Below are 21741 nucleotides of genomic sequence, written 5' to 3' on the forward strand. Positions count from 1 at the left end.
AGACACTGCTGGAAAGGGTTTTGAGCCATATAACAACTTGACAACTAATAGCTATACCTTCAAATATACTGTTGCGTTCTCTATCTTATAGGGTCGAGTAAACATGACATAGTGGAAGATAAGATTATATTATCCAAATGAAATAATGTCCTTTTCAGTGATGATGATTTACTTATTTGTTTTCTAAATGAAGATTGTTCTCATTTTCATCAACTATCAACATGTAATTTTAGATAAATACTTCCATTAAGAGCTTCAAAATCATGTGAACCACTGACCTGTCCTTTGATCATCAGTTCCTGGTGCATCAGGCTGATGCTCAAATGGAACTACAACCGCAGTCTCTACGGGAGCAGCATCAGTTGAAGGAATAGACTGAAAACATAGAAAATGACAGACAATAAATGCACAAGACACACATGTTAGTTCAACAATGTTTGATCAAGAAGCAACTTTGCCTAACAACATTTGTCATCTGTAGCTACAGAACACGATCTGTCACTAATACATTTTGGACTAAGGAGCACTTGGTGATTGCTGCTCAAAATAGAATGTATTATCCAGGTATTGGGACAATAGAACTGCAAGTTACCGCAATTTATACAAAAGGTGCATTTATTATCTGTAGCTACAAAACATAACTTCTCACTAGTAGACCTCAAGGAGAAACTGGTGCTGCTACCAAGAATAAAAGGTACCATCCATGTTTTGGGATATCAGAATTGCAAGTTACTGCAATTTATATTAGAAGTCTTTGACTTTTTTTTAATTATAATAAGTCTGAGTTTTATCCACAAACACCCCAGAACATGTCATTTTTGAATGAAACATCCCTCACAAGCTAACCCTAATATAAGAATGTACAACTAGCAATGAAATATGAACTGGCTGAATTACCAAAGGTCAACAAATTTTCTATCAGTTTATCTAGAGGAGAAAGCAGTGCATCCAACCTGTAGATTGCAGGTATTAATATGTTTAACACCCTCCCCCTTTAGGAAAACCCCAAAATAAAAGACATACTACCACTTCATATATGCTTTTAGCTCAGCTTTCCACTCTCAAGTCTTAAGTGCCGAAGCTTGACATTTTAGGTTTCTAACACCAAGGGATTGGGGGGCAGCTACGTTGGTGAGCACCCTGCCTTTCACATTGTAGGTGGAGGATTCAAATCCCATCAGTAGAGTAGCAACCTCTCCCCTTCCCCCTTTCCCTCTCCTTCCTGATGTACTAAGAAAATACCAAAAAGCCAAATTTTAAGACCCCAAAAGAACAAGTCATGAGATGGCATTCATCAATGGTATTAGCATCTTGAATTTTGGTGATTACATAAAAGTGCTAGAAAGGCTTTCAAAAGTAACTTTAAAAGAACTTGCTTCTCCACCTTATATCTTGCTTCTTCTTGCAGCATAGTAGAGGGACACATTTCTGGATTAATACACTTCCTTGACTTATCATCGGTGTCATCCGATAAAAGAGTAGTGCTATTTGTATTATGATCACTGGGCTCTGATACGACCAAATTGAAGTCATAACTTAAGATGTTCTTCTCTGATAGTCCGAGCTGTACATGAAACAAAGCAATATTAAATGATTATTGCAGAGATGTTGACATAGAATGTTTGAAGATCACAAACATCAAAAAGTGGTACAAGGATAACTTCATTCACATGCAGCCTAAATAACAAAAACATAAACAACAAAATGGGTGAGGGTTCCAACATTGTTTCCATTCATATTAGAACAAGCAACAATAAATATATTTAAACCTATGAGGGAAAAGATGTTCATCAAAGATTTGTCCATACCAGTCACTCTCACATGCTTCCCTACCCTAAACTTCCAGATATCCTTGCTATAAATAAATATTTCAAGTAAAACTAAAAAGATTTTGAAAAGCAAACAGTAAAACAGAGAAAAGATTAAGTGATTGAATAAGTACGTGCCATTCTCCTTCTTCTCCACATGTGCGTCCACAAGTTCAATAGCTCATTAGTTCTGAGAGGCTTTACCAGGTAGTCAGCTGCTCCAAATTTCAGGCACTTGATAACAATAGAGACTTCATCTTGTGATGACATCACTACAAAAGAAAACGAAACAGTATATTTGACCACACTCATAAGTATATTTCGAGGTAGTGTGCAATTTACAGAAACTTAAGCTTACTGATCACTGGAATGCGTCGCAACTGCTTATCCCTCATAATGTACTTCAACATCTTAAATCCTTTAGACATAGGAAGGTCAACTTCTGAAAGGATGAGATCAATATGAGGTCCTTCTGCATTCAATGCATCAATCACCTGTCTGGGTGACCTCACTGATATCACTGCAATGCAACAATCATCACAATTAGTCATAGGATCATTAAAAAGCTGAGTCTAGTACTACTGTGTAGCAAGCAACTGAAGATTGAACTAACATCAGAAAACAAGAGTAACTTACTAACATCAACTCCTCTCAGTCACCCCTAATCCCCAATTTTTCCCTCTTAAGGCTTTCTTCCATTATACATTTTTCCTTTTTCTCCTTCATGTATTTCTTTTATTGTTTTTCTCCGGGTTTTGGGAGGGAATGGGAGGAGAAAAACTCTGGATATTGAACCTCTAACAAGTTGCAAAACTAAACTTCCCCCATATTCAAACAAAAATCTAGAGTAAAAACCTTGAAGACCAAGGTTCATATCCCAACAAAGGTGACACAAGGTGAATTTTTCTCATCTGCCTAGCAACCTAGCTACTTGCTGTGCTGATAAGAGGTGATCAGTTGAGGTGCAACCTAGCTAGCAGAGACACGTCGTTATCAAGTTATACAAATAAAATTAAAACTCTGCAATAAGTTAAAGAGAAGAAATCTTCTATTGCTATCATAATGGATCATAGGTTATTCGAAAATGAATAGAATTTGTGGGAGAACTACAACGCTTTGTGAAGCTTACTATGCTCTAAAACATAACTCATCCCAGAAATATATTATTTGAGAATTTTAAGTATATCCTTTGGAAATTGTCCCTATGCAATGCGTAAACAATTGCACTGACTGACTAAGACCCAAAATGCACCACATTCCTACGTTGACGACCCATTGGATTCGAATAGAAAGAACACTTATTCCCCCTAAAATGACAAAAGACAGGCCGATGGGAGAAGGAACAAAATACATGGAAAATAATCTCACGCTTCAAACTTAAATTCAAGTCAAAGAAATCATACTCTGAAGAGTGCTTAAAACTCTTTGACACCCGAAGTTGAAGTATCCTACTTTCACGCAATTCAAAGGGGGCTATTTTTTAAACAAATAATGCAAAGTGACAAAGTCAAAAGATGCATTAACAAAAGAAGGCAAGCTCAAGCAAATGATATCAATTAGCAATCTGAATTTTATCACATAAAAACCAATTCAGAAACTACAAACACCACAATGTGAATTAATCATAAGAATTGGATATTACCTTGATAAGAACATTTGCACAAGAGCGTAAAAACTTCCTCCGAGCTTTTGGCATCGTTATCACACAGCAAAATCCTAACTTTACTCCTGTCAATAAACCCATCCCCTGTCCTCACAGTCTCATTCTTCTCCATAACCACCACACAAAAAATTAGGGTTCTAATACAACCCTAGCTCTCCCAAAACTGTTATTGGAGAACTTCCATTACTATTACTTCCCGCTCCACTACAGGGATAAAAAAAACTACCATAATTAAAGTTATGGCTGCCAGATCAGCACAGCATCATCTTGCTGATCACGTAGTCATCCAATCCAATTCATTTAGCAACCAACCGTTACGCTGAGCACGGTACAACAAGAAAGCAGAGCAATCAATCTAGAAACTTCGGCTATTTCTGTTTCATCAAGTCCCCAGCAGCCGCCGACCGATATATACCGGTCGGAACTCGGAATCACCAATCAAAATAAACGTAAAAATATCCCCGTTGACGGACCGATCGGCGCACTTTAGCATGTAATCCTCCGGTAACTCTGTTTCACTAATATAGGAGATATTGGATTCCACTGTCGCCAAAAAAAAAAACGTCGCCGGCAGAATCAGGCGCAAGTTAGCAAAGTACGGTGCACGGTAGCAATGTAATTTTTCTGCTACTCAGTGAGTTTTCCTATCTTATTAAGCAATAAACAAGTCCATGGTCGGTCAGAAAAAGGATTAGTCTTTAGGTGGAATTTGGTGTCGTCTGGCTAATAGCATTAATTGTCAAAATGATCTTTCTGTGGACAAAGTATTTTAAAATCTACGATATAAAATAATATTAATTATTTATATGGTGATAAATTATTTTATTAAAAATAATATAAATTTTTTAAAATTAAATCAATTTTAATTAGAGAGGAAAACTAATGGCACTTTTGAGCTACAACGGTGAACGCTAATGTGCGCCGCCTCGGCGTACAAGAAACAAGATTGAAAAATAGTAGTAGAACTGAATAGTAAGTGGAAGGTGGGTTAGGAAAGGGACAAGGTATAAAATGAAATGGATAATTGCGTTTTGAATCCACTAATTATTACTAATGTTTAATTTAAATTTGAGTTTATTTTTTAAATTGACTAGAAAGAATAAGATATTACACGGTTAACATGTGATAATCATTAACTATCTTATTTAGCAGATTATAGATTATAAAAAATTTCCTTTAATATATAGCTTACTTATTCACTTTTACTTGTCAGATTTGAATTTGATACACTCATTAACATTGTTATTTATCATATTACATTTATTAATTGATGGTTAAGTCACAAAAATTAAAAATAATTTAGAAAATAAGTGATTTTTTAAATTTTGGTTTCTCACCTGTGTTTGGTATGTGCATTGGAGTTCTTGATTATTTCGGAATCGCGCCACATAGGATCCCATTCTGAGGGAAGCGCTCCCTATCCAATGCCTACTATTGTGGATTCGTGTCGCATAGAGTCCCATAACGAGCTAAGCTTTCCTACCAAAGATTATTTCATATCCAAAACTTGAACTCGAAACCTTCAATTAAGGAAGGAACAGTTTCATTAGTTGTAGCACATTCTATGGTGGTGAAAATAAGTGATTCATATTCAAGATAAAACATGAAAAAATAATTTTTTTCTTAATATATTAAAAATAACATACAAAAATACAAATTTATTTTTGGAAGGATAAACAAATAAAAGTAAACAGGCATAAGTAAATTCGGATTAGGAATTAAAAAATATACTCCCTCAGTCTCGGTATATGATATTTTTCAGATTTTGAGATTCAAATTGATAGTAAGTTTTTCACAAATCTTTTGAATTATTAATTGTTGTGACTTATAATACATTTTACATAGTTTATAAATATATAAATTTTATTTTTAAAAAATAAAAATTTTGTGCATAAATTTTTGATCAAACTTAAACTATTTAACTGTTAAAAATAAAAGCATGAGATAAATTTTGATAACGAAAATAATATTGAGGCGGCGCTTCTAAAAATGGGTCGGCGGTGGTGGGTACCGATGGTGAAAAGAAGGGTTGATTATGAAAAGGAGTGGAGTTGACTATACGATTAAAAGCCGACACGTGAGCGGCAACAAATATCTATATCTTTTCTTATTGGTTTAATTTTGTTGGAGTAAAACTAAAAAACCGTCCTTTTTCCCTTTTATTGACACGTCTCCCCACTTTCTTTTTCCAACTGTTTTTTAGCTAAATATCTTCTCCATCGTCTTGTTGCAACGAATTTTATTCTTGTTTATTTTTTATTTTTTTTGAAAAAAAATAATATGAAATAGTTTGTTTGTACTTTGTAGTAAAATGAAAAATTCTCTTATTATAAGAGTCACAAATAAAATAGTTATATATAAAATTATTAAGTAAGTATATAGTATGCATATGTTGATATTGGCATAAACATGATTGTTATTTTCTGATGGAAACAAAATTAGATATTTCTGTATAGTCACATGTATAAACAAGTCAGCTATGTTCAAAACCTTTTTGGATTTCATTTTGTCAACTGTAGTACTCATTAAAACTTGTGCAATTATAATCTATCTTGCTCGGACCCTCAAACTCGTGTTGAATCTTGCATGAATGGAAGATCTGTCACACACACATTACAATAGTTTTAACAAGTCTGAGCAACATAACTTATAACACCATTTTTTTTCTTATTTACATTCCCAGCTTCACTCAGAGCAAGAAAGAATAAGCATTAACAAGAAGCAACAGACAGTGTCCTTTATTATCAACCAATTGTGGAAGATGTTGAGAAACTAATACAGAACATTATATTGTTAATTTCCTTGACTTGGTAATAATATTATTATGCTTAAGGAATAATACAGTAATATAACACATTTAACATCACTAAGAGAATCTCATTAATATACTAAGTGTGATGAGCCTTTTCTCTTCATGTGTGTCCATAGTTTCATTAGCTCATTACTGCTCAATGGTTTGACAAGAAAATCTGTTGCTCCAACCATCAAACCCTTCAAGACTAGACGAATCTCGTCTTCATCCAACATCACTTCCACACACAAAATGAAATGAGACGTTAGATGAAAAGAAAGGATACCTTGTACATGATTTCTACTATTCTGAGTAGAAAAATAAAATGGAAAAGAGCACTGGAATCTGTTTTAAATTGATGTCCGGCTTGATGAAATTGAAAATCTTTGCGCCATTGGAAATAAGAAGGGAGGCTTCAGTTAGTATGATGTCTATACAATGCCCGTGAGAGTTCAGTGCATCTAACGCATCTGCTGCTGAATACACTGGGGTAACTGTACAGCAAGAAGCAAAAATAGAAAGTGAAAAAGTCTCAATGTAAAAGAGACGAAAGAAGAAGAAAAACAAGATTTCTTGATCATTGAGTGGAGCATTTAAAATGATGCATTAATCTTCTTTTAAGCAAATAGAGTGAAGATTCCTTGACACAAGAACTCACAATCATGAATTTATATGACGTCCTCCTCTCAAGTTTTAAGAGATAGCAAGACAGTAACGAAAAATCATTTCTCTAGGATGAGACTTTTCCTTAATGTTATAGCTAGCTAGGCTAGTTGCTGTTGAATCATGTCACTTACCTAATGACAAGCTTTAATTAGGAAATTTCTCTGTTCCCGTAGGGGAATTAATTTGGTTAATCGTGTATTATTTATGCAGACATTCCATAATACAGGAAAGGGAAAAAGTGGCTCAATATTATCCCACTTAACATGTCGTGATGGGAGTTTCATACCTAATCTAATACTTTCCCAAAATGGAAAATATAACAGAATGATTTAGAAAAGCAATGTAGGAAACAACAATAATAATGTATATAATTTTGCATTATAGTATAGGGTGCCAATGATTATTAGGAAGCAATTGAGCATCTTATTTTCGCCATGATTTCATATAGAATAAGGTATTGGCAGAAGTATTACCCTGGTAACAACATTTCTTTAGAAGGGCCAACACTTCCTGACAACTCTCAACATCAGTGTCACAAAGAAGAACCCTCACACTGCTCAAATCCATCAGATCATTGGTCATAACTTGATCTCTGTTACAACCATTTTCACTTACAATAATGCTCTCACCCGTGTCCATTGACACTAGTCACTCGAGAGTTTGGAAGAAGTAGTTACTGTATAATCTGGCAACGAGGACTCTCAATATTCTATCGAAACTATGTTTGTTATATACATGAGTTATATCCAACAGGTAGTTTGGTATACCAAATTTATAAAGCAGGCCTAACCTCTAGTTGGCTATATGTGTTTGTCCCGTGTGCTGCATTTGTTTGAAAGAAATTTAGGATTAGCCAAAATTAGCAGAAAGGAAAACTAGAGTGGTTTTTCTAATTCCATTTGCGGTTTGTGTAACTGCAATTTCTTTCCCTTCGTAGCAAATCTGAAGAAGAAGAACCCTCATACTCTCAGCCACTAATGTTCATACTCATCGCTTATCAAAGATGGAGGTTCTCTAAGGAGATTGATTATATGCATCTATAACAGCAAACGAGTTGAGATATTGCTGATCAGCAAGAACAGAGTTTAGTAGTTATGATTGTCATGATCACCACGGAAAAAAGTTTGGCCAGAGCTTCTCACAGCACACAAGTTTTTAGCAACGGGGACCATTTAGAAGTCACATCATCACATGTGTTAGTTTATGCATGGTAGGAAGGGAGAAGTCAGTCAGCTTTCCTTCTGAAAGCACAAATTCCTCTTTGGCACCAAACAAAAACAAAAGCAATGCAAAAGATAGCGCCACCAATCTACTCATTTTTTCGTCAGCTTCACGTGTTGGAGAAAATCGAAATACTTATCTTTGGATCACATAACCAATTTGAAATCCAATGAAAGACAATATAATCAACTGTTCTAGTGAAGCAAACGTATCTGTGAAAAATCATACACTTACTTTACTACTAATGTTGTGGACACTGGGGGAGGGAACTTTTGAGGATTGACTTCGTGATCACGAATTAGAAACACTTCGACTGATTTTCTGATTAGCAGAAACATGTGTATGTACTTTTCCAGGTACAAACTGCATCATAATTCATCGTTGCACCTAAAAACATAAGATGATGTCATAAGCACAAACACTATCAAACTACATATGCAACAATGCTTAAATTTCATCATGTTGTTCGTTATATGAAACTTCACTTGACCATGTCCTTACATTTATGGTAGCAACAACACGCAAGAAAAGAACAAGTAGAAGCAAAATCATTTTTGTTCTTCCAAACCACCCAAGGTTGTGGCCCGGTGGTCAATAAAGTTGGTTAAGAAATCTCATGTTCAAAACATTAGGTGATTTCTTTCGATTACCTGATGCCTATTGCTAGTGGGAGGTAACACGTATCTAATGGAATTAGTTGAAAAGGTTATCAAAAAAGAAAAAAAAATGTTTCTGGTTTATAACAAAATGAAATTAAGCAGAATCATTTGTACATCTATGAATAAAGAGAGAGCTAAGCTTACTTTAAATGAACATGCTAGAATAGCCTATATTTGGTTGACAGATAATGAGGTGTTGCCCTTAATTTTCTCGAGCAATTCTCACCTCATGATCTGAGCTTTTGAGTCGAGTTAGACTCAAAGTCCATTTTGTTTACATGTATAAGAGATATACCCATCATTATTCTCGATTTACCCAATATTGATCATGTTGTCCACGCTCCAAATATCTAACCTATCTCTAATCCCATGAATTTGGAATTTCAAAAGTTTTTCGATACCTTCTAGTTGTTTTGAACTATGAGAATGAATCGAAAGAAATGTGTAGTTTGATGAAGTGAGAAAACTGTAGTTCAAAATTGTTTGGGGTGTTTGTTTCATTGTTTAATATAAAAAGATTAATTATTTTATTACGGACATCATATTTCAAATATTGTCTAAAAGAGTGGCTAGCATCATTAGCAGAAGAAGTACTAAAAGCAGAACAAGTAATGGAGATGTAGAGATGGAATCAGCAATGTCAAAGTATTCTTCTCAGAACTTGAAAACCCTTTTCCGCATAAAGTCACCAGTCATTTCAAGAACCATTGTAGCGTTGCCATTTTCAACTTCCCCTTCTTCATCTGCCGCAATTCTCAATGCCAAGACCTGTAGCGAAGCCATGCGGCTTTTCAATTCAACAATCTTAAGAACAGACCCAACAAAGGATCTTACATTACACTCAGCCATTATTCATTATTTAACCCGAGCAAGATTGTATCTTGACGCCAGGTGTTTGATAAAACGACTCATTGAAAATCTTAGAAAAAACAGCAACCCCAGAAAGGTTTGTTCTTTAATTTTCAATGATCTTGGTAAAATAGACTCTGGGTCTAGCTGTAATGTGTTTGGGGTGTTGATTATTGCGTTATCTGAAATGGGTTTTGTTGATGACGCTTACTGGGTGTACCAAAAGATGGGAAAGTTACCTCCTTTGCATGCTTGTAATGCTCTTTTACATGGGTATGTAGAAATGGGTAAGTTTGAATTCATGTGGGATGTTTATAGGGATATGCTATCCTTTGGGTTATGTCCTAGTGTAGTGACATATGGAGTATTGATTGATGCATGCTGTCTGAAAGGTGAGATTTTGAAAGCTAAAACACTATATGATGAGATGGTTGAGAAAGGGATTCAAACAAATGTTGTGACATACACCACTCTGATACGTGGGCTTTGCAATCAGAATAAGATACAGGAAGCTGAAAGCATGTTCAGCAAAATGTGGGAGATGGGAGTTATGCCTAATCTTTGCACTTATAATACTCTAATGGATGGCTATAGCAAAAAGGCTGATACTGGAAGAGCCTTTCAACTTTATCAAAAAATGTTGAAGCATGGAATTCTTCCAAATGTTGTTACTTTTGGTACCTTGATCGACCCGCTTTGCAAAGTGGGTGAAGTAATAACAGCAAGAAATTTATTAGCATGTATGGTAAAGTTTGGGGTAGGTCCCAATTTACTTATCTATAATTGTCTGATTGATGGCTGTTGCAATTGGTATGATATGTCAACTGCACTAGAGATGCATTCTGAGATGGAAAAGCTTGGTATTTCTCCAGATGTTGTGACTTATGGTACACTGATAAAGGGTTATTGTAAGCTGGGGAAAGTGGATGAAGCTGAGAGGTTTTTGCTGAAAATGGACGCAACAGGGGTGGTCGTGAACTCTGTGATTTATAATCAGCTGATTGATAGGTATTGCAAGGATAGAAATATGGAGAAGGCTTTGGCATTGTGTTCTCAGATGATAGAGAAAGGTGTCCAGCCCAATGTAGTCACTTTCTCTATATTGATAGATGGTTTTGGTAAGATAGGGGATCTAGAAGCTGCAATGGGTGTCTATACTGAAATGATTATTAAAGGCTTGAAGCCTGATGTGGTTGTTTATACAGCGCTGATTGATGGTCATTTCAAAATGGGAAACACAAAAGCTGCTCTAAGGCTACATAAGGAGATGGTGGAGGCTGGAGTTGCTCCTAACGCTTTGACTTTTACTTGTTTGGTTGATGGATTTCTCAAGAATGGAATGATTAGTGACGCAATCAATTTTTTCTTGAAAATAAGCAGTTCTGGATCTACAGGAGTCGAAGTAGACAGCATTAATGGTGTTCTTTCTTTCCCTAACAATGTTACTTATTCTGCGTTAATCCATGGTCTATGCAAAGATGGGCAGTATTTCAAAGCCAATAAGTTTTTCATGGATCTACGACGCAATGGTCTGTATCCAGATTTATCCACTTATGCCATGATGATACAACGTCATTTCGAGGCCAGGCACATAACTCGTGTCATGATGCTAAAGGCAGATATGTTAAAGACTGGTTTTATGCCTAATCTTTTCATGTACAAAATCTTGCTCAAGGGCTACCAAGACATGGTTGATCTCAGTTCAACTCGTAAGTGTTATGAGGAATTAAAAGATTCAGGTCTAGTTTGTTCTGGAGCATCTCTAATGCAAAACCTCCAGGATCATGTACATAGCAGTTACTAATTCTTATGTTAAGAGGCATCGTTATCTGTAAAATTCAGTATCTTCTGAGTAGCACGAGCCTTTTGAGTTGTGCTGATTATAGATGAATATCTCTGGGGAGCTATCGATTTTGCAGTTATGGAAAAGAGTGAAGAGCAACTGAAGTGAGCAACCTCAGACTTCTTGATTGGAGGAGCATCACTAAGGCTCAAGTGTACCCTCGGATTACAACTGTAGCAAAACTTTGGAATATGCAAAATTTCATAGTTTTCAATGGCCATTATCCTGCAGATGCTATGGCAGGGGATGACTGTGGAGAGGCTGGATCTGATATTGAATGAGTTGTCCGAAATCTGATGATATGGAATAGTATGCACAACCAATAAGAGGCAGGAAACGCGGAATCCCATTTCACTACAGGCACATGTTCGCGAGCCTCCTGGCCTAAATTGTTCTAGCATCAAGTTTTTGGTCTTAGAATCAAGGAGAAAAACATAGATCTTGATGATACAACTTCATAACTGCAAAAAGTGCCAAGGCATTGTAAGTTCAAATAGATACAACTCTTATTCGAGTCTGCAGCTAGAGCTGATTTTGAAGCTAAGCGCGCGCAGATGTAAATTACTTGATACTTCCATTCATGTTTCTTTGGATTGGAGTTCTTTGAGAGAGCTTCTAATATCTGTTTGAATAAACTCTGGTTCCTCTTCTAGTTGCCTAGTTTCACATAGTATATACATACAGATTCAAGTCCCACAAAAGAAAAAAGATTAAAACGACTTTATCCAATCTTAACTAACTAATTATAATCATAACTCTCTATAATAATCCTCTATAATATATTTCATTATATTATATGTTTCTATGCAGCCAAAAAATATAGTTATAAAAAAGTTTGACGGTAATTTCTTAGTTTCTTATGAACTATGTTACACTACACTCTGATAACATGGGGAAAAAAACTTTAAGCTATCATTATATATGAGTCAGAGCATTTTCTCATAACGTTTATCAAATTGGGGATGGATATTACTCATTATACTATGAATTTAATTGGTTTTTGATGAGGTCAATGTCGACATAACGATATGTAGTAGGGAACACGTGAGAATGTTTGATAACATATTTTATTAAACCCAATAATATTTTAGTGTTTAAATATATGGAGAATTGTTTGACGTGAGCCCTTATGATTGGTAGAAAATTCTACAAAATAAAAAATGCAGACACAAGTGATCATGACCTTAGTTTGTTAATCCCTTGGGGACAAACATATCGTTTTAGTATTTTATATGATAATTAAAGTGGATATTCATGTGATTTCATTTTAAAATTCACCTATCTTTTGCTCGAATTTTAGGTTAAATCGTAGGAAGATTTCGAGATATTTAAATAAAATAAAATAATAAACGTTATAGATTCCAAAATTCAAATCTTGAAATCTATATATAGTAGTAAAAGAACAGCATATCGACAAATTTTGTTCATTATCTTAGGATTAATGTATGTAACGTGCACTTCTCAATTATATTTATCATATATATATATGTGGTGACATCGGGAGGTTAACTTTTTTCAATAATAAATATGGTTACTTTTGGCAAAATTGATATGTAGATTAATTGTTGGTAGTAAACAAGCAAAATATATACTCCACATCCCAAAAAGAGACTATTTTCTTGTTAGTCCGTTAATTCCTAAAGAATTATTTTTTAAAGTTAAAAATTATTTAACTTTATCTTCTCATTTTACATCTGATGACAAATGCATCAAATTTTATAGTCGTACAAAAATGGTATGACACGTTTGTGACCACACGTTTCAAAAGATTTATAATCACATGAATATTATGACATATTTAAACATCAAGTTTTAATGTTTTCTTTCTTTTTTTCCTGAATGTCATACTCAGTCAAATTAACGTCATACGAATTGAAATGAAAGGAATATTCCATTGTTTAGGGACATCAATGCATATTCTATAAGAATTTAGTATATGTTTGATTGAAATGGATTTTTTGTTAGTAATATAGTATTATTTCTTTTTGTATGTACCTCATATGTTTCTATCTGATGGTAAAGAAGAAGAATCTTTAACACTGTTTTCATTGAGACGAAAAGGAATATTAATTATATTTGTTCCTTGTATATTGGCCAATAGATTATAATCGTGAATTTTATATTGAAAAAATCAGTAGTGGGGTGAGTATGACAAAAAGTAAGAATATTGTGGCGTCACAATAGAATGTTTGTCCCAAAAGTTGATTTAGCAAATTGACATGTGTGTGAAAATCTAATGTTTTATCCTTAATCAAGAGGTTTTGAGTTCAAGTCCCCTTGAGTATGAAATCACCTTTGTTAGATTTTTCGATGCGAATTTGAATTTATTCAGACTCTAATGTGAATATCAGACACCAAGATATAGAGTAGAGTGGGGCGGGACAAGGCAGAGCGAAGCAGAGCAGGACGGTGAATTTAACTTGTCTTATCCTATCTTGTTTAGATATGTTTATTATTTAGGATTGATTCTGTCCTTGTTATGTGGGGATAGTAAATGGTGAAGACTAAAGTATCGTGCGTGATTGATATTTTAATTCGCTTGATTCAACCTCTTTTAACATATATTAAAAATTAATATTTTTTTTGGGATAAAAATTGATGAAGTATGACATAGTGGTGATTGCAAAACACACCATTAATAATATTTGATATTATTTAATTTATTTTTCCAATTTATTCGATATACTTTTAGTTATAATCACACATGTATTTTTGTAACTTGTTTTGATCACAAGTTCTAGGAAAAAATTCTTAACTAATTTCATACCTAATCAAATATTGTCGTGTGAAAATATTTGTTCCATGCTTAGTAGGAGCAAATGATATATTGCAAAAGTTGAGAAAATTTGCATCATAGTAAAAAACTTATGAAACAAAAGTTGTTTTCCTCCTTTATTTGTTTTCTAGACATTAAAATAACCAAACGTCCACAACGATTTTTTCTTGTGTGGAAAATATTACTCAATGACATGTAAAATACTTGAAAGTCTTTGACTATCACAAAAAGAGAGATTAAAAATACGACAAATCACAGCTCATATCGAAGTGGATATATAATACCCCTGGTTTGAATTTTAACTTAGACTAGCAATTAAAATAAATTTTATGATTTTAAATATATAAAATATATTATAATATCTTTTAATCGTATAATCTTAAATATATTGTGTAGAAAATTAAAATTAAAGCTTTACTTTAAGAAAAAAAATAAATTGAAACGAAGGAATACATTTATTTTTTTTACAAAATATAGTTTGGTTGATTAGGATGAGATTGACTTGCAAATTTTTGTTGTGTTTAGGAATAAAGGGAAAGGGGATTAATTAAAGTGACCCTTTTAGAACATTAAGAAGAATATGAGCATCTTTAATTTTCTTTCTTTCTGTTTTTTTTTATCAAAAGAGGAATATTACCTGATTTTACTATTACTTATATGAGGGAAATTTCTTTTGGGAAATACTATCAAATAATGTCAAGATTAAACGGGCAATATTCTTAAATGTGCTTTGTTACAAATCGATAAAAAAGACAGTTAGGTGCACTAAAGCTCTCGTTATGCATAGGATCTAGAGAAGGACCCGACCACATAGGCCTATTGTAAACGCAATCTTACATTGATTTTCAATCGACAACAAATAATAAAAGGATGAAAGCACAATTAGTATATGAGATACTATTTTTGCATCATGGCATATAGCTAAATACAAATAGTAGAGATGGAAGAGAGTACAGTTTTTTCCATAGAAAAAAACACAGTAAAAAGATCACAAAGTCACCAACTTTGATCTCCCACAGTTTCATGCTTACACCATTCACTACTAAATTTATATAACTTCAACATCACCATCTAATAAGTTGCCCATGAGAAGCAAACTTGAGAAACAAAAAGCAACAAAACATTAACATACTAATAGTATTTGTGCGATAGATTTAACTTATATTCACTGACAATATAAATGAAACTTTACACCATCAGTGCAACAACCCATGCACATACAATTCATTCCAAACCTGAATAACTAAAGTTTTACCTCTTCTCATCTCTTTTTTTTTTTTTCAACTTATTTGACATTTCTGTTTCAAGATAATTCAGCAACTCCAGAGACAATCAAGACCCTGTAATCCAACCATACCTGCTGATGGCACCTGATCTTCAAGAAACCTTCTTTTCATTTCAAGATTTGAGACAATTGAGGGAATATCAGTATTCATATCAGTGCTAATTACCCCTGTTTCTTGGGGTACATTAAAAATGTCCTCTTTCTTGAAATTCAGACCATAGTTGTCAAGTGAAGTCCTTAGAAGAATTGAAGGATCTTGAACCCCAAATGAACCTAGATTATTTGTAGTGAATGGGGCTATTTGGTTACAAGAAAATGTATTTGGAACTAGAGAAGTTGTAGGGAAACTATCCATTGGATTTGACAGAAGAGGGAAAAGGTTGTTTTGAGCAGTGAGAAAATTGGAGAAGCAGTGCACGTGGCTGGATTTCGAAGCAGTACCAGAATCTGTCAATGGTGGCTGAAATGAATTCCCCATTTCATTTTCATTAGAATTCAATTTCAAAAGCCCTGAAATGTGGATTTTCTTTCCACCACTGCTCTTTTGAAACACTCTGCAAATCACCCATTCATTCTACAAAACACCCAAAAAAAAAGAATTTTAATTGAAAACACAACAACAACAAACATATCGAATGTAATTTCATAAGTGGAGTCTGTAGAGAACAAAATGTATGCAGACCTTACCTCTACCTCGTTACGAGATAGAGAGGTTGCTTCAATCCTGATTATGTGTACCTTTGCTGTCTTTGGCAGATTGTGAAGAGACAATTTTCCTTCTAATCTAAATTCATGAATAACCCAATTTGTCTTTTCACCTTTTGGAGCTCTCCCTTTGTAGAAAACCAGAGTTTTCTTCATACCAACCAATGATTTTCCTCTGTAAATCTCTCTGTCTTTTCCAGTAGCTTTCCAATACCCTGCAGCAGTTGCCCTGTTTGTCCTCAGCCCTGTTGGATACTTCTTGTCTCTCACACAGAAAAAATACCATTCTTTTTCCCCCATTTTCGCCTTCCCTACATTCAAACACAACAACAAAACAATCAAATCCGCTACATGAATCTTCACTGTCTATATCGCTTCATAAAATGAAAAAACTTACATGGAAGATCCCAAGGTTCAACTTTGTTCAAATCAACATCACCAATAGCAATAGCAATGAAATTAGTATCCACAACTTTGTTAGACAAATAATGAGTAATCAATTCTTCATCAGTTGGATGGAATCGAAATCCAGGTGGCAACTCCATCTGATCATCATCCTTAACAACTCCGGAATAATTCTCCATCTTTTTTATGATCAAGAATAAATTACTTCCTCCTTAATACATATACACTACAATCTTTTCATCACCACCGATTCACCAGCTGGCTTTGAAATAAAGTGATAAAAATGGGTTTTTTTGGCCAAACAGATTAAAGAAAACCAGGAGCTAGAATACTAAATCAAGAATGGAGAAGATGGAAAAATTTTAGGATAGGAGAATCCATGGGAACTAACCTGAAAGATTGAAAAAAAGAAGTAACAAGAATACAAGGCCATAAATAGAGTTTTTTTTGTGTGAGATAGATACGTGAAGTTTAAGGAACTTATAACTATGGAGTGGGGTGGGGGGTGGGGGAGAAGGTTGTTTAGGTCTTCTTCTCCTTAACTCTTCCTAACTATGATACAAATATATAATTTGACCAAATACAACTCATCCCTAAAAGTTAAAACCATGCATGTAACAATTTTCAACTGCTTTTGTCATTTTTATTATATGTTCATTTATGTATTTTATATAAAATATATAATTACTACTTTTTATTTTATCACTATGGTATTCAAGTCAATTGACTAATTAATTTAATGGGGTTATTTGTAAGCTTGGACAGATGAATTTGCATTTAAGATCTTTATCATTCTCAACTCATTTCATTGATCATTATGTCACACATTTGAATGCAAGTAGACCTATAATTATATGGAAGAGACTTATAATTTCTTGAAGTCGATACAAATTTAGTTTAAAGTATGTTAGATTGGATGAAAAAGAACCATGTAGCTAGTATATATAGTTAAATCTTTATATTGTGACAGTGTTATTAATTTGTTTTGTTATACTTTGATTATTATAGCGAAGTGCTTAGTGAAATGTTGGTATAAAGGATAGGTATTGTTATAGAGGGATCATTATACCAATGGAATAAGTTTTAGTTTTGATAGTATATTGACTTCAAAATTATTGTATTTTTATTTTTGGATTGAAATGTAGTTATTTAATATCATATTAATTTGTGTTTGGAACTTCTACAGTGTGAATAGTTTTTTTTTCCTGCAGTGTGAACAGCTATGTGAAGGCTAAAAATGTTGTTTTCATGGTGGTTCCAACTGTATACCAGAACCATCAAACGTGACTTAATATTAAGTTGTTAAAAAGCAATTAAGAGTGCTTTAAATATGTATCTACCCTCTTATTTTCTGCTAATACAATTCTATTATTCCCAAATTAACCTTCATTAAGCCAAAAAATTAAAGTTATATCATATACATTGACATCATGTATATATACTTGAACACTAAAAATACTATTGCATAAAGCTCAAAAGTCGAGTTCTAGGTATGAAAAAAATATTGTTGGGAGCTCTGCCCCAGAATGAACCTTATATATAATGCGGGATTTGGATATAATCAAGTTTTAATAAGGATATCAGATACTAGATGGAAAATAAAAACGAAAAAAAAGTTACAAGTGTGTGCAAAATACTTGAATGTACGTGTGAAAAGGACTATGTATCTTCATATAATACATACAAAAATAAGGCTATACATGATGTAACTGAAAATAGATATTAAATCTCATTAATCAAAGTGAATGTGACAATTCTAATAAACACAACTTAATTTGTGCAGACCAGCATTGCGCAGAATCTTCATGCTGTTAGCTTTCAATTTAGCCAAGTCCACTCTTGCCATTTCAAATATAAAATTTGTCAAAAAGGTTTTAAAGTTATTTAAAGTTTGTCACACTTTCAATTGGAAATATTATTTGTACTTAGAATTAGACCTATCTCAAGGCTCTATACTCCTAATTCTCTAAGCCCAACTTTTTCTGTTCACTGAAAAGGAACTTCACTATCTATTTAAATTTAAACAAGATTCCACTACTGGTCTACCACTTTGACGCTCAACTAGGGGCGTACGTAGAAGTTTATAGCTATCGATTCAGTTAAATTCAATAACTTTTTGTAAAATATTGTATTTGAATTTAATTATTTTAGCGCTCGAATTCATTGTTTCACTATTCAGAATTCATAAAGTTAAACTTCTCACTAATTCAATTTTTTCTTTACTAGGAGTGTCAAATGAACGTTTTGATTAGGTCAAAATGTGTTATAAATGGATTGGTACCGAAACGAGTTAAGTAATGTTTTATACTTCATAGTCCAATTCTGATCAAGATTTTAATTTCTTTGTTTGTATTTTTATGATTTGTTTTAATTACCTAACAACTTTTTTTTCATTATTATAGCTATATATAACATATTCAAAAAATATTTTTCTAAACGGATTTTAAACATATTTTTTGTCATTGGTCAATTTATACTAGTTAATAAATGTATGGACAATTTAAACGGATTGGACGATTTTATCACTCCTACTTTATATTGTCAAGTATATGTTTTAGTTAAAAAGCTAATTATCCCTAATTAAGTTAAATTTATGAGAATTCATATGGTTACAATATGGGTCTAGGAAGTTCAGCTAATTAAAGATACTCTTTTGGACTCAACTTGATTAATTGTCTTTATGTAGATGCAAAAATAAAATAAAATAAAGTATTGAAGTCATCTTTTGTCTTTATAAATACTTTGTTATGGTGGGGGTTGTTTAAAAGATGAGTAGCTATATTTCATGTGGGACTTATGCCCATAGTACTTTTGGGCCACTTTTACTATTACTTGCAAATAAATGACAACAAAATAAAACTGTTCTTGTAATTACTAATTAGGACCTTTACCAAAAAGATTCTTGCAAGTTGTAAGTATTTCTTTTTGAGATTTGGTTGTTTCATCATTGATGAAAAAATTAGTAACTTGATCAAAATTAAAGATCAGTAGGCAGATTTGGCTACATTTCAGTAAATATAAGTTGTGAAATAACTCGTCCAATTCAAAATCAATTTTCAACTTTTTATTTTCTATTTTCAAATTAAACTAATATATATTCAATTTTTTTTTTAAATAATTAATCATGACTATCTTAAAGAAATCAAATCCAAAATTTTGTTACGACAGACTCAACTTAGAAGAATAATAGGTATCGAGTAGAATTGATCCCGGATCATCTGTGTGGATGACCATCATCCAAACTAACTGAGTGAAGGGCGTTTTGATAAGTTTTGTATGGGTTAATTTAGCGTCCATATGCAATCTAAATTGACGTAAACATTTAAATTCTCTAACTTGGATTATGCACAAAATGGCCCATCAATAATTAATATACATCTACTTTAATACACCTACCTTTACCCACCCTAAGTTTGAGCAAGTTGGCCATTTGCTTTAAAAGAAAATGAGAAATTGAAATCCGTTAAGTTAATTTCCAAAAGCAAAATTAAGAAGAAAAAAACGTAAATCATGTATATGTATATATATAAAGCTAGATTAAAAAAAAAGTGATGTGGCACCTCTCAATAGCCAAGGATCCTATTTATGTTTTTTGTAGTTTTTTTTGACATTTTCTCTAATTTTCTTCAATTAATTTATTTTATAAAACCATCTCCTTAATTCATACCTCTTCAATTACATAAATTCAAATCTTAATAATTTAATAATATATATAACTCATAACATTTCATATTCATAACCTTCAAATTATTTAATATACAAATTTATAACTCCTAAATATTACACTTATAAAAACCTACTTTGAGATATGTATGATATTATTTTATTTTCATTTTTCTTATTCTTCATCTTTTGTCTCTTTGATTGGTTAATTTTTTTTGTCTTCTTTGATCTGATTTTGCAGGAGAGAGATGTATACTGAAGAATCTTAGATATTTTTGCATAGTTTGAATTTACAAGGTAAAATAATTTGACATGTCTAATACTTATAATTATTTCTTTTTTTTTCCTATTATAATTATACATATAATATTATTTTTTTGGATTCTTAATGATACAAATCATAGTTTTTTTATAGAAAAAATAATTTGTTTTTTTTTTTTTCTCTTTTGCTTCTCTTTGTAGTTTTTTGAGATTCTTTCTTTGCTTATTCTTGTAGTTTCTAAAGACTCTGATTGTTTCTACTTTCTTCGTCTCTTTGTAGATTTTGGAGAATTGAATTATGTTATGTTGAGAACATGATCCTTCTTTCCTCTTCAAATCATAACTAAATATTCTTTAATATTTTTGCTTGATTAGTTAACTATATTTTTATGTTTTTTTTGTTGTTGTTATTGTAAGGATTGTTATGTTTTTTTTTTGTTGTTATTGTATGGATTATAGTTCTCCAGCCAAATCTCCAATGCAACAAGAGATGATTGGTTCCTTATTAATTGGAAAACCGTCAGTATATCTTATTTTTACTAATTTGAAATTCAATTTCGTCTAACAATCTCTTCATGCTCACTAGCTATAAAATTGTCATACAAATATATAATAAAGATAATATAGAGAGTATAAAAAGAACAACTTTCACATATAGCAAACATAAAAATTATATTTGTATGTTATAGCTATAGTTTGTATAATTGCGCTCCATAGAAAATTTTATATTTGTAATGGAGCTTATGATTTGTATAATTCGCTACAAACATCAAATTGTATACAAATTGTTCAGTTTTGTATAAATGAATTTATACATTGTAATTTGTATAATAAGATCTGTATTTATATAATTATAAGTGTATAAGACGAAAATATATGTATTTGTATTTGTATATACACTTTTCTCTCGCTTTATACAAACACTAACACATTTTATACATTTTATACCGAAGTGTATAAAATGACTAATTATATACCATAAATGGTTAATTGTATACCGAATCAGATGACAAAAAATGGAATGTTTGCTGCGAATTACAATTAAAATAAACTATGGCTATAACATTTAATTTGAATTAATAATTTGCTATTTCCCTAAAAAGAATCCTCAATTGAAATATGAAAAATATCATACAATTCAATTAA

The 21741-nt window shown here is 32.5% G+C and overlaps 4 protein-coding genes across 4 annotated transcripts in view; 1 reads left to right on the forward strand and 3 right to left on the reverse strand.

Moving 5' to 3' along the window:
• Nucleotides 1-4222, reverse strand: part of LOC102582324 (two-component response regulator-like APRR1) — a 7036-nt gene extending 2814 nt beyond the window's left edge. The window contains exons 1-5 of the mRNA XM_006354708.2: nt 3451-4222; nt 2167-2328; nt 1947-2080; nt 1385-1564; nt 279-375 (exon numbers count right to left, since the gene is read on the reverse strand). Coding sequence (XP_006354770.1) covers nt 279-375; nt 1385-1564; nt 1947-2080; nt 2167-2328; nt 3451-3583 — 706 coding nt within the window. The 5' untranslated portion in view covers nt 3584-4222. The remainder of the gene's footprint in view (nt 1-278; nt 376-1384; nt 1565-1946; nt 2081-2166; nt 2329-3450) is intronic.
• A 2343-nt stretch (nt 4223-6565) lies between these two features.
• LOC107061950 (two-component response regulator-like APRR1) lies at nt 6566-8499 on the reverse strand. Its single transcript, XM_015312001.1, has 2 exons — nt 7402-8499; nt 6566-6756 (listed from the first exon to the last, which is right to left on the reverse strand). Exons 1-2 carry the CDS (start codon nt 7565-7567, stop codon nt 6566-6568), a joined length of 357 nt encoding a protein of 118 aa, XP_015167487.1. The 5' UTR covers nt 7568-8499.
• Nucleotides 8500-8677: 178 nt separating this feature from the next.
• On the forward strand, nt 8678-12129 carry LOC102582664 (pentatricopeptide repeat-containing protein At5g61400-like). The gene has a single exon (XM_006354709.2). The coding sequence runs from the start codon at nt 9434-9436 to the stop codon at nt 11459-11461; it is 2028 nt and encodes a 675-aa protein (XP_006354771.1). The 5' UTR covers nt 8678-9433; the 3' UTR covers nt 11462-12129.
• A 3065-nt stretch (nt 12130-15194) lies between these two features.
• LOC102582995 (NAC domain-containing protein 100-like) lies at nt 15195-17134 on the reverse strand. The gene is made up of 3 exons (XM_006354710.2): nt 16664-17134; nt 16300-16577; nt 15195-16135 (listed from the first exon to the last, which is right to left on the reverse strand). Exons 1-3 carry the CDS (start codon nt 16848-16850, stop codon nt 15590-15592), a joined length of 1011 nt encoding a protein of 336 aa, XP_006354772.1. The 5' UTR covers nt 16851-17134; the 3' UTR covers nt 15195-15589.
• Between the last annotated feature and the right edge of the window lie 4607 nt (nt 17135-21741).

The sequence above is a fragment of the Solanum tuberosum genome, unplaced genomic scaffold (assembly GCF_000226075.1).
Source record: "Solanum tuberosum cultivar DM 1-3 516 R44 unplaced genomic scaffold, SolTub_3.0 scf00180, whole genome shotgun sequence".
In the NCBI taxonomy this organism is placed as follows: Eukaryota; Viridiplantae; Streptophyta; class Magnoliopsida; order Solanales; family Solanaceae; genus Solanum; species Solanum tuberosum.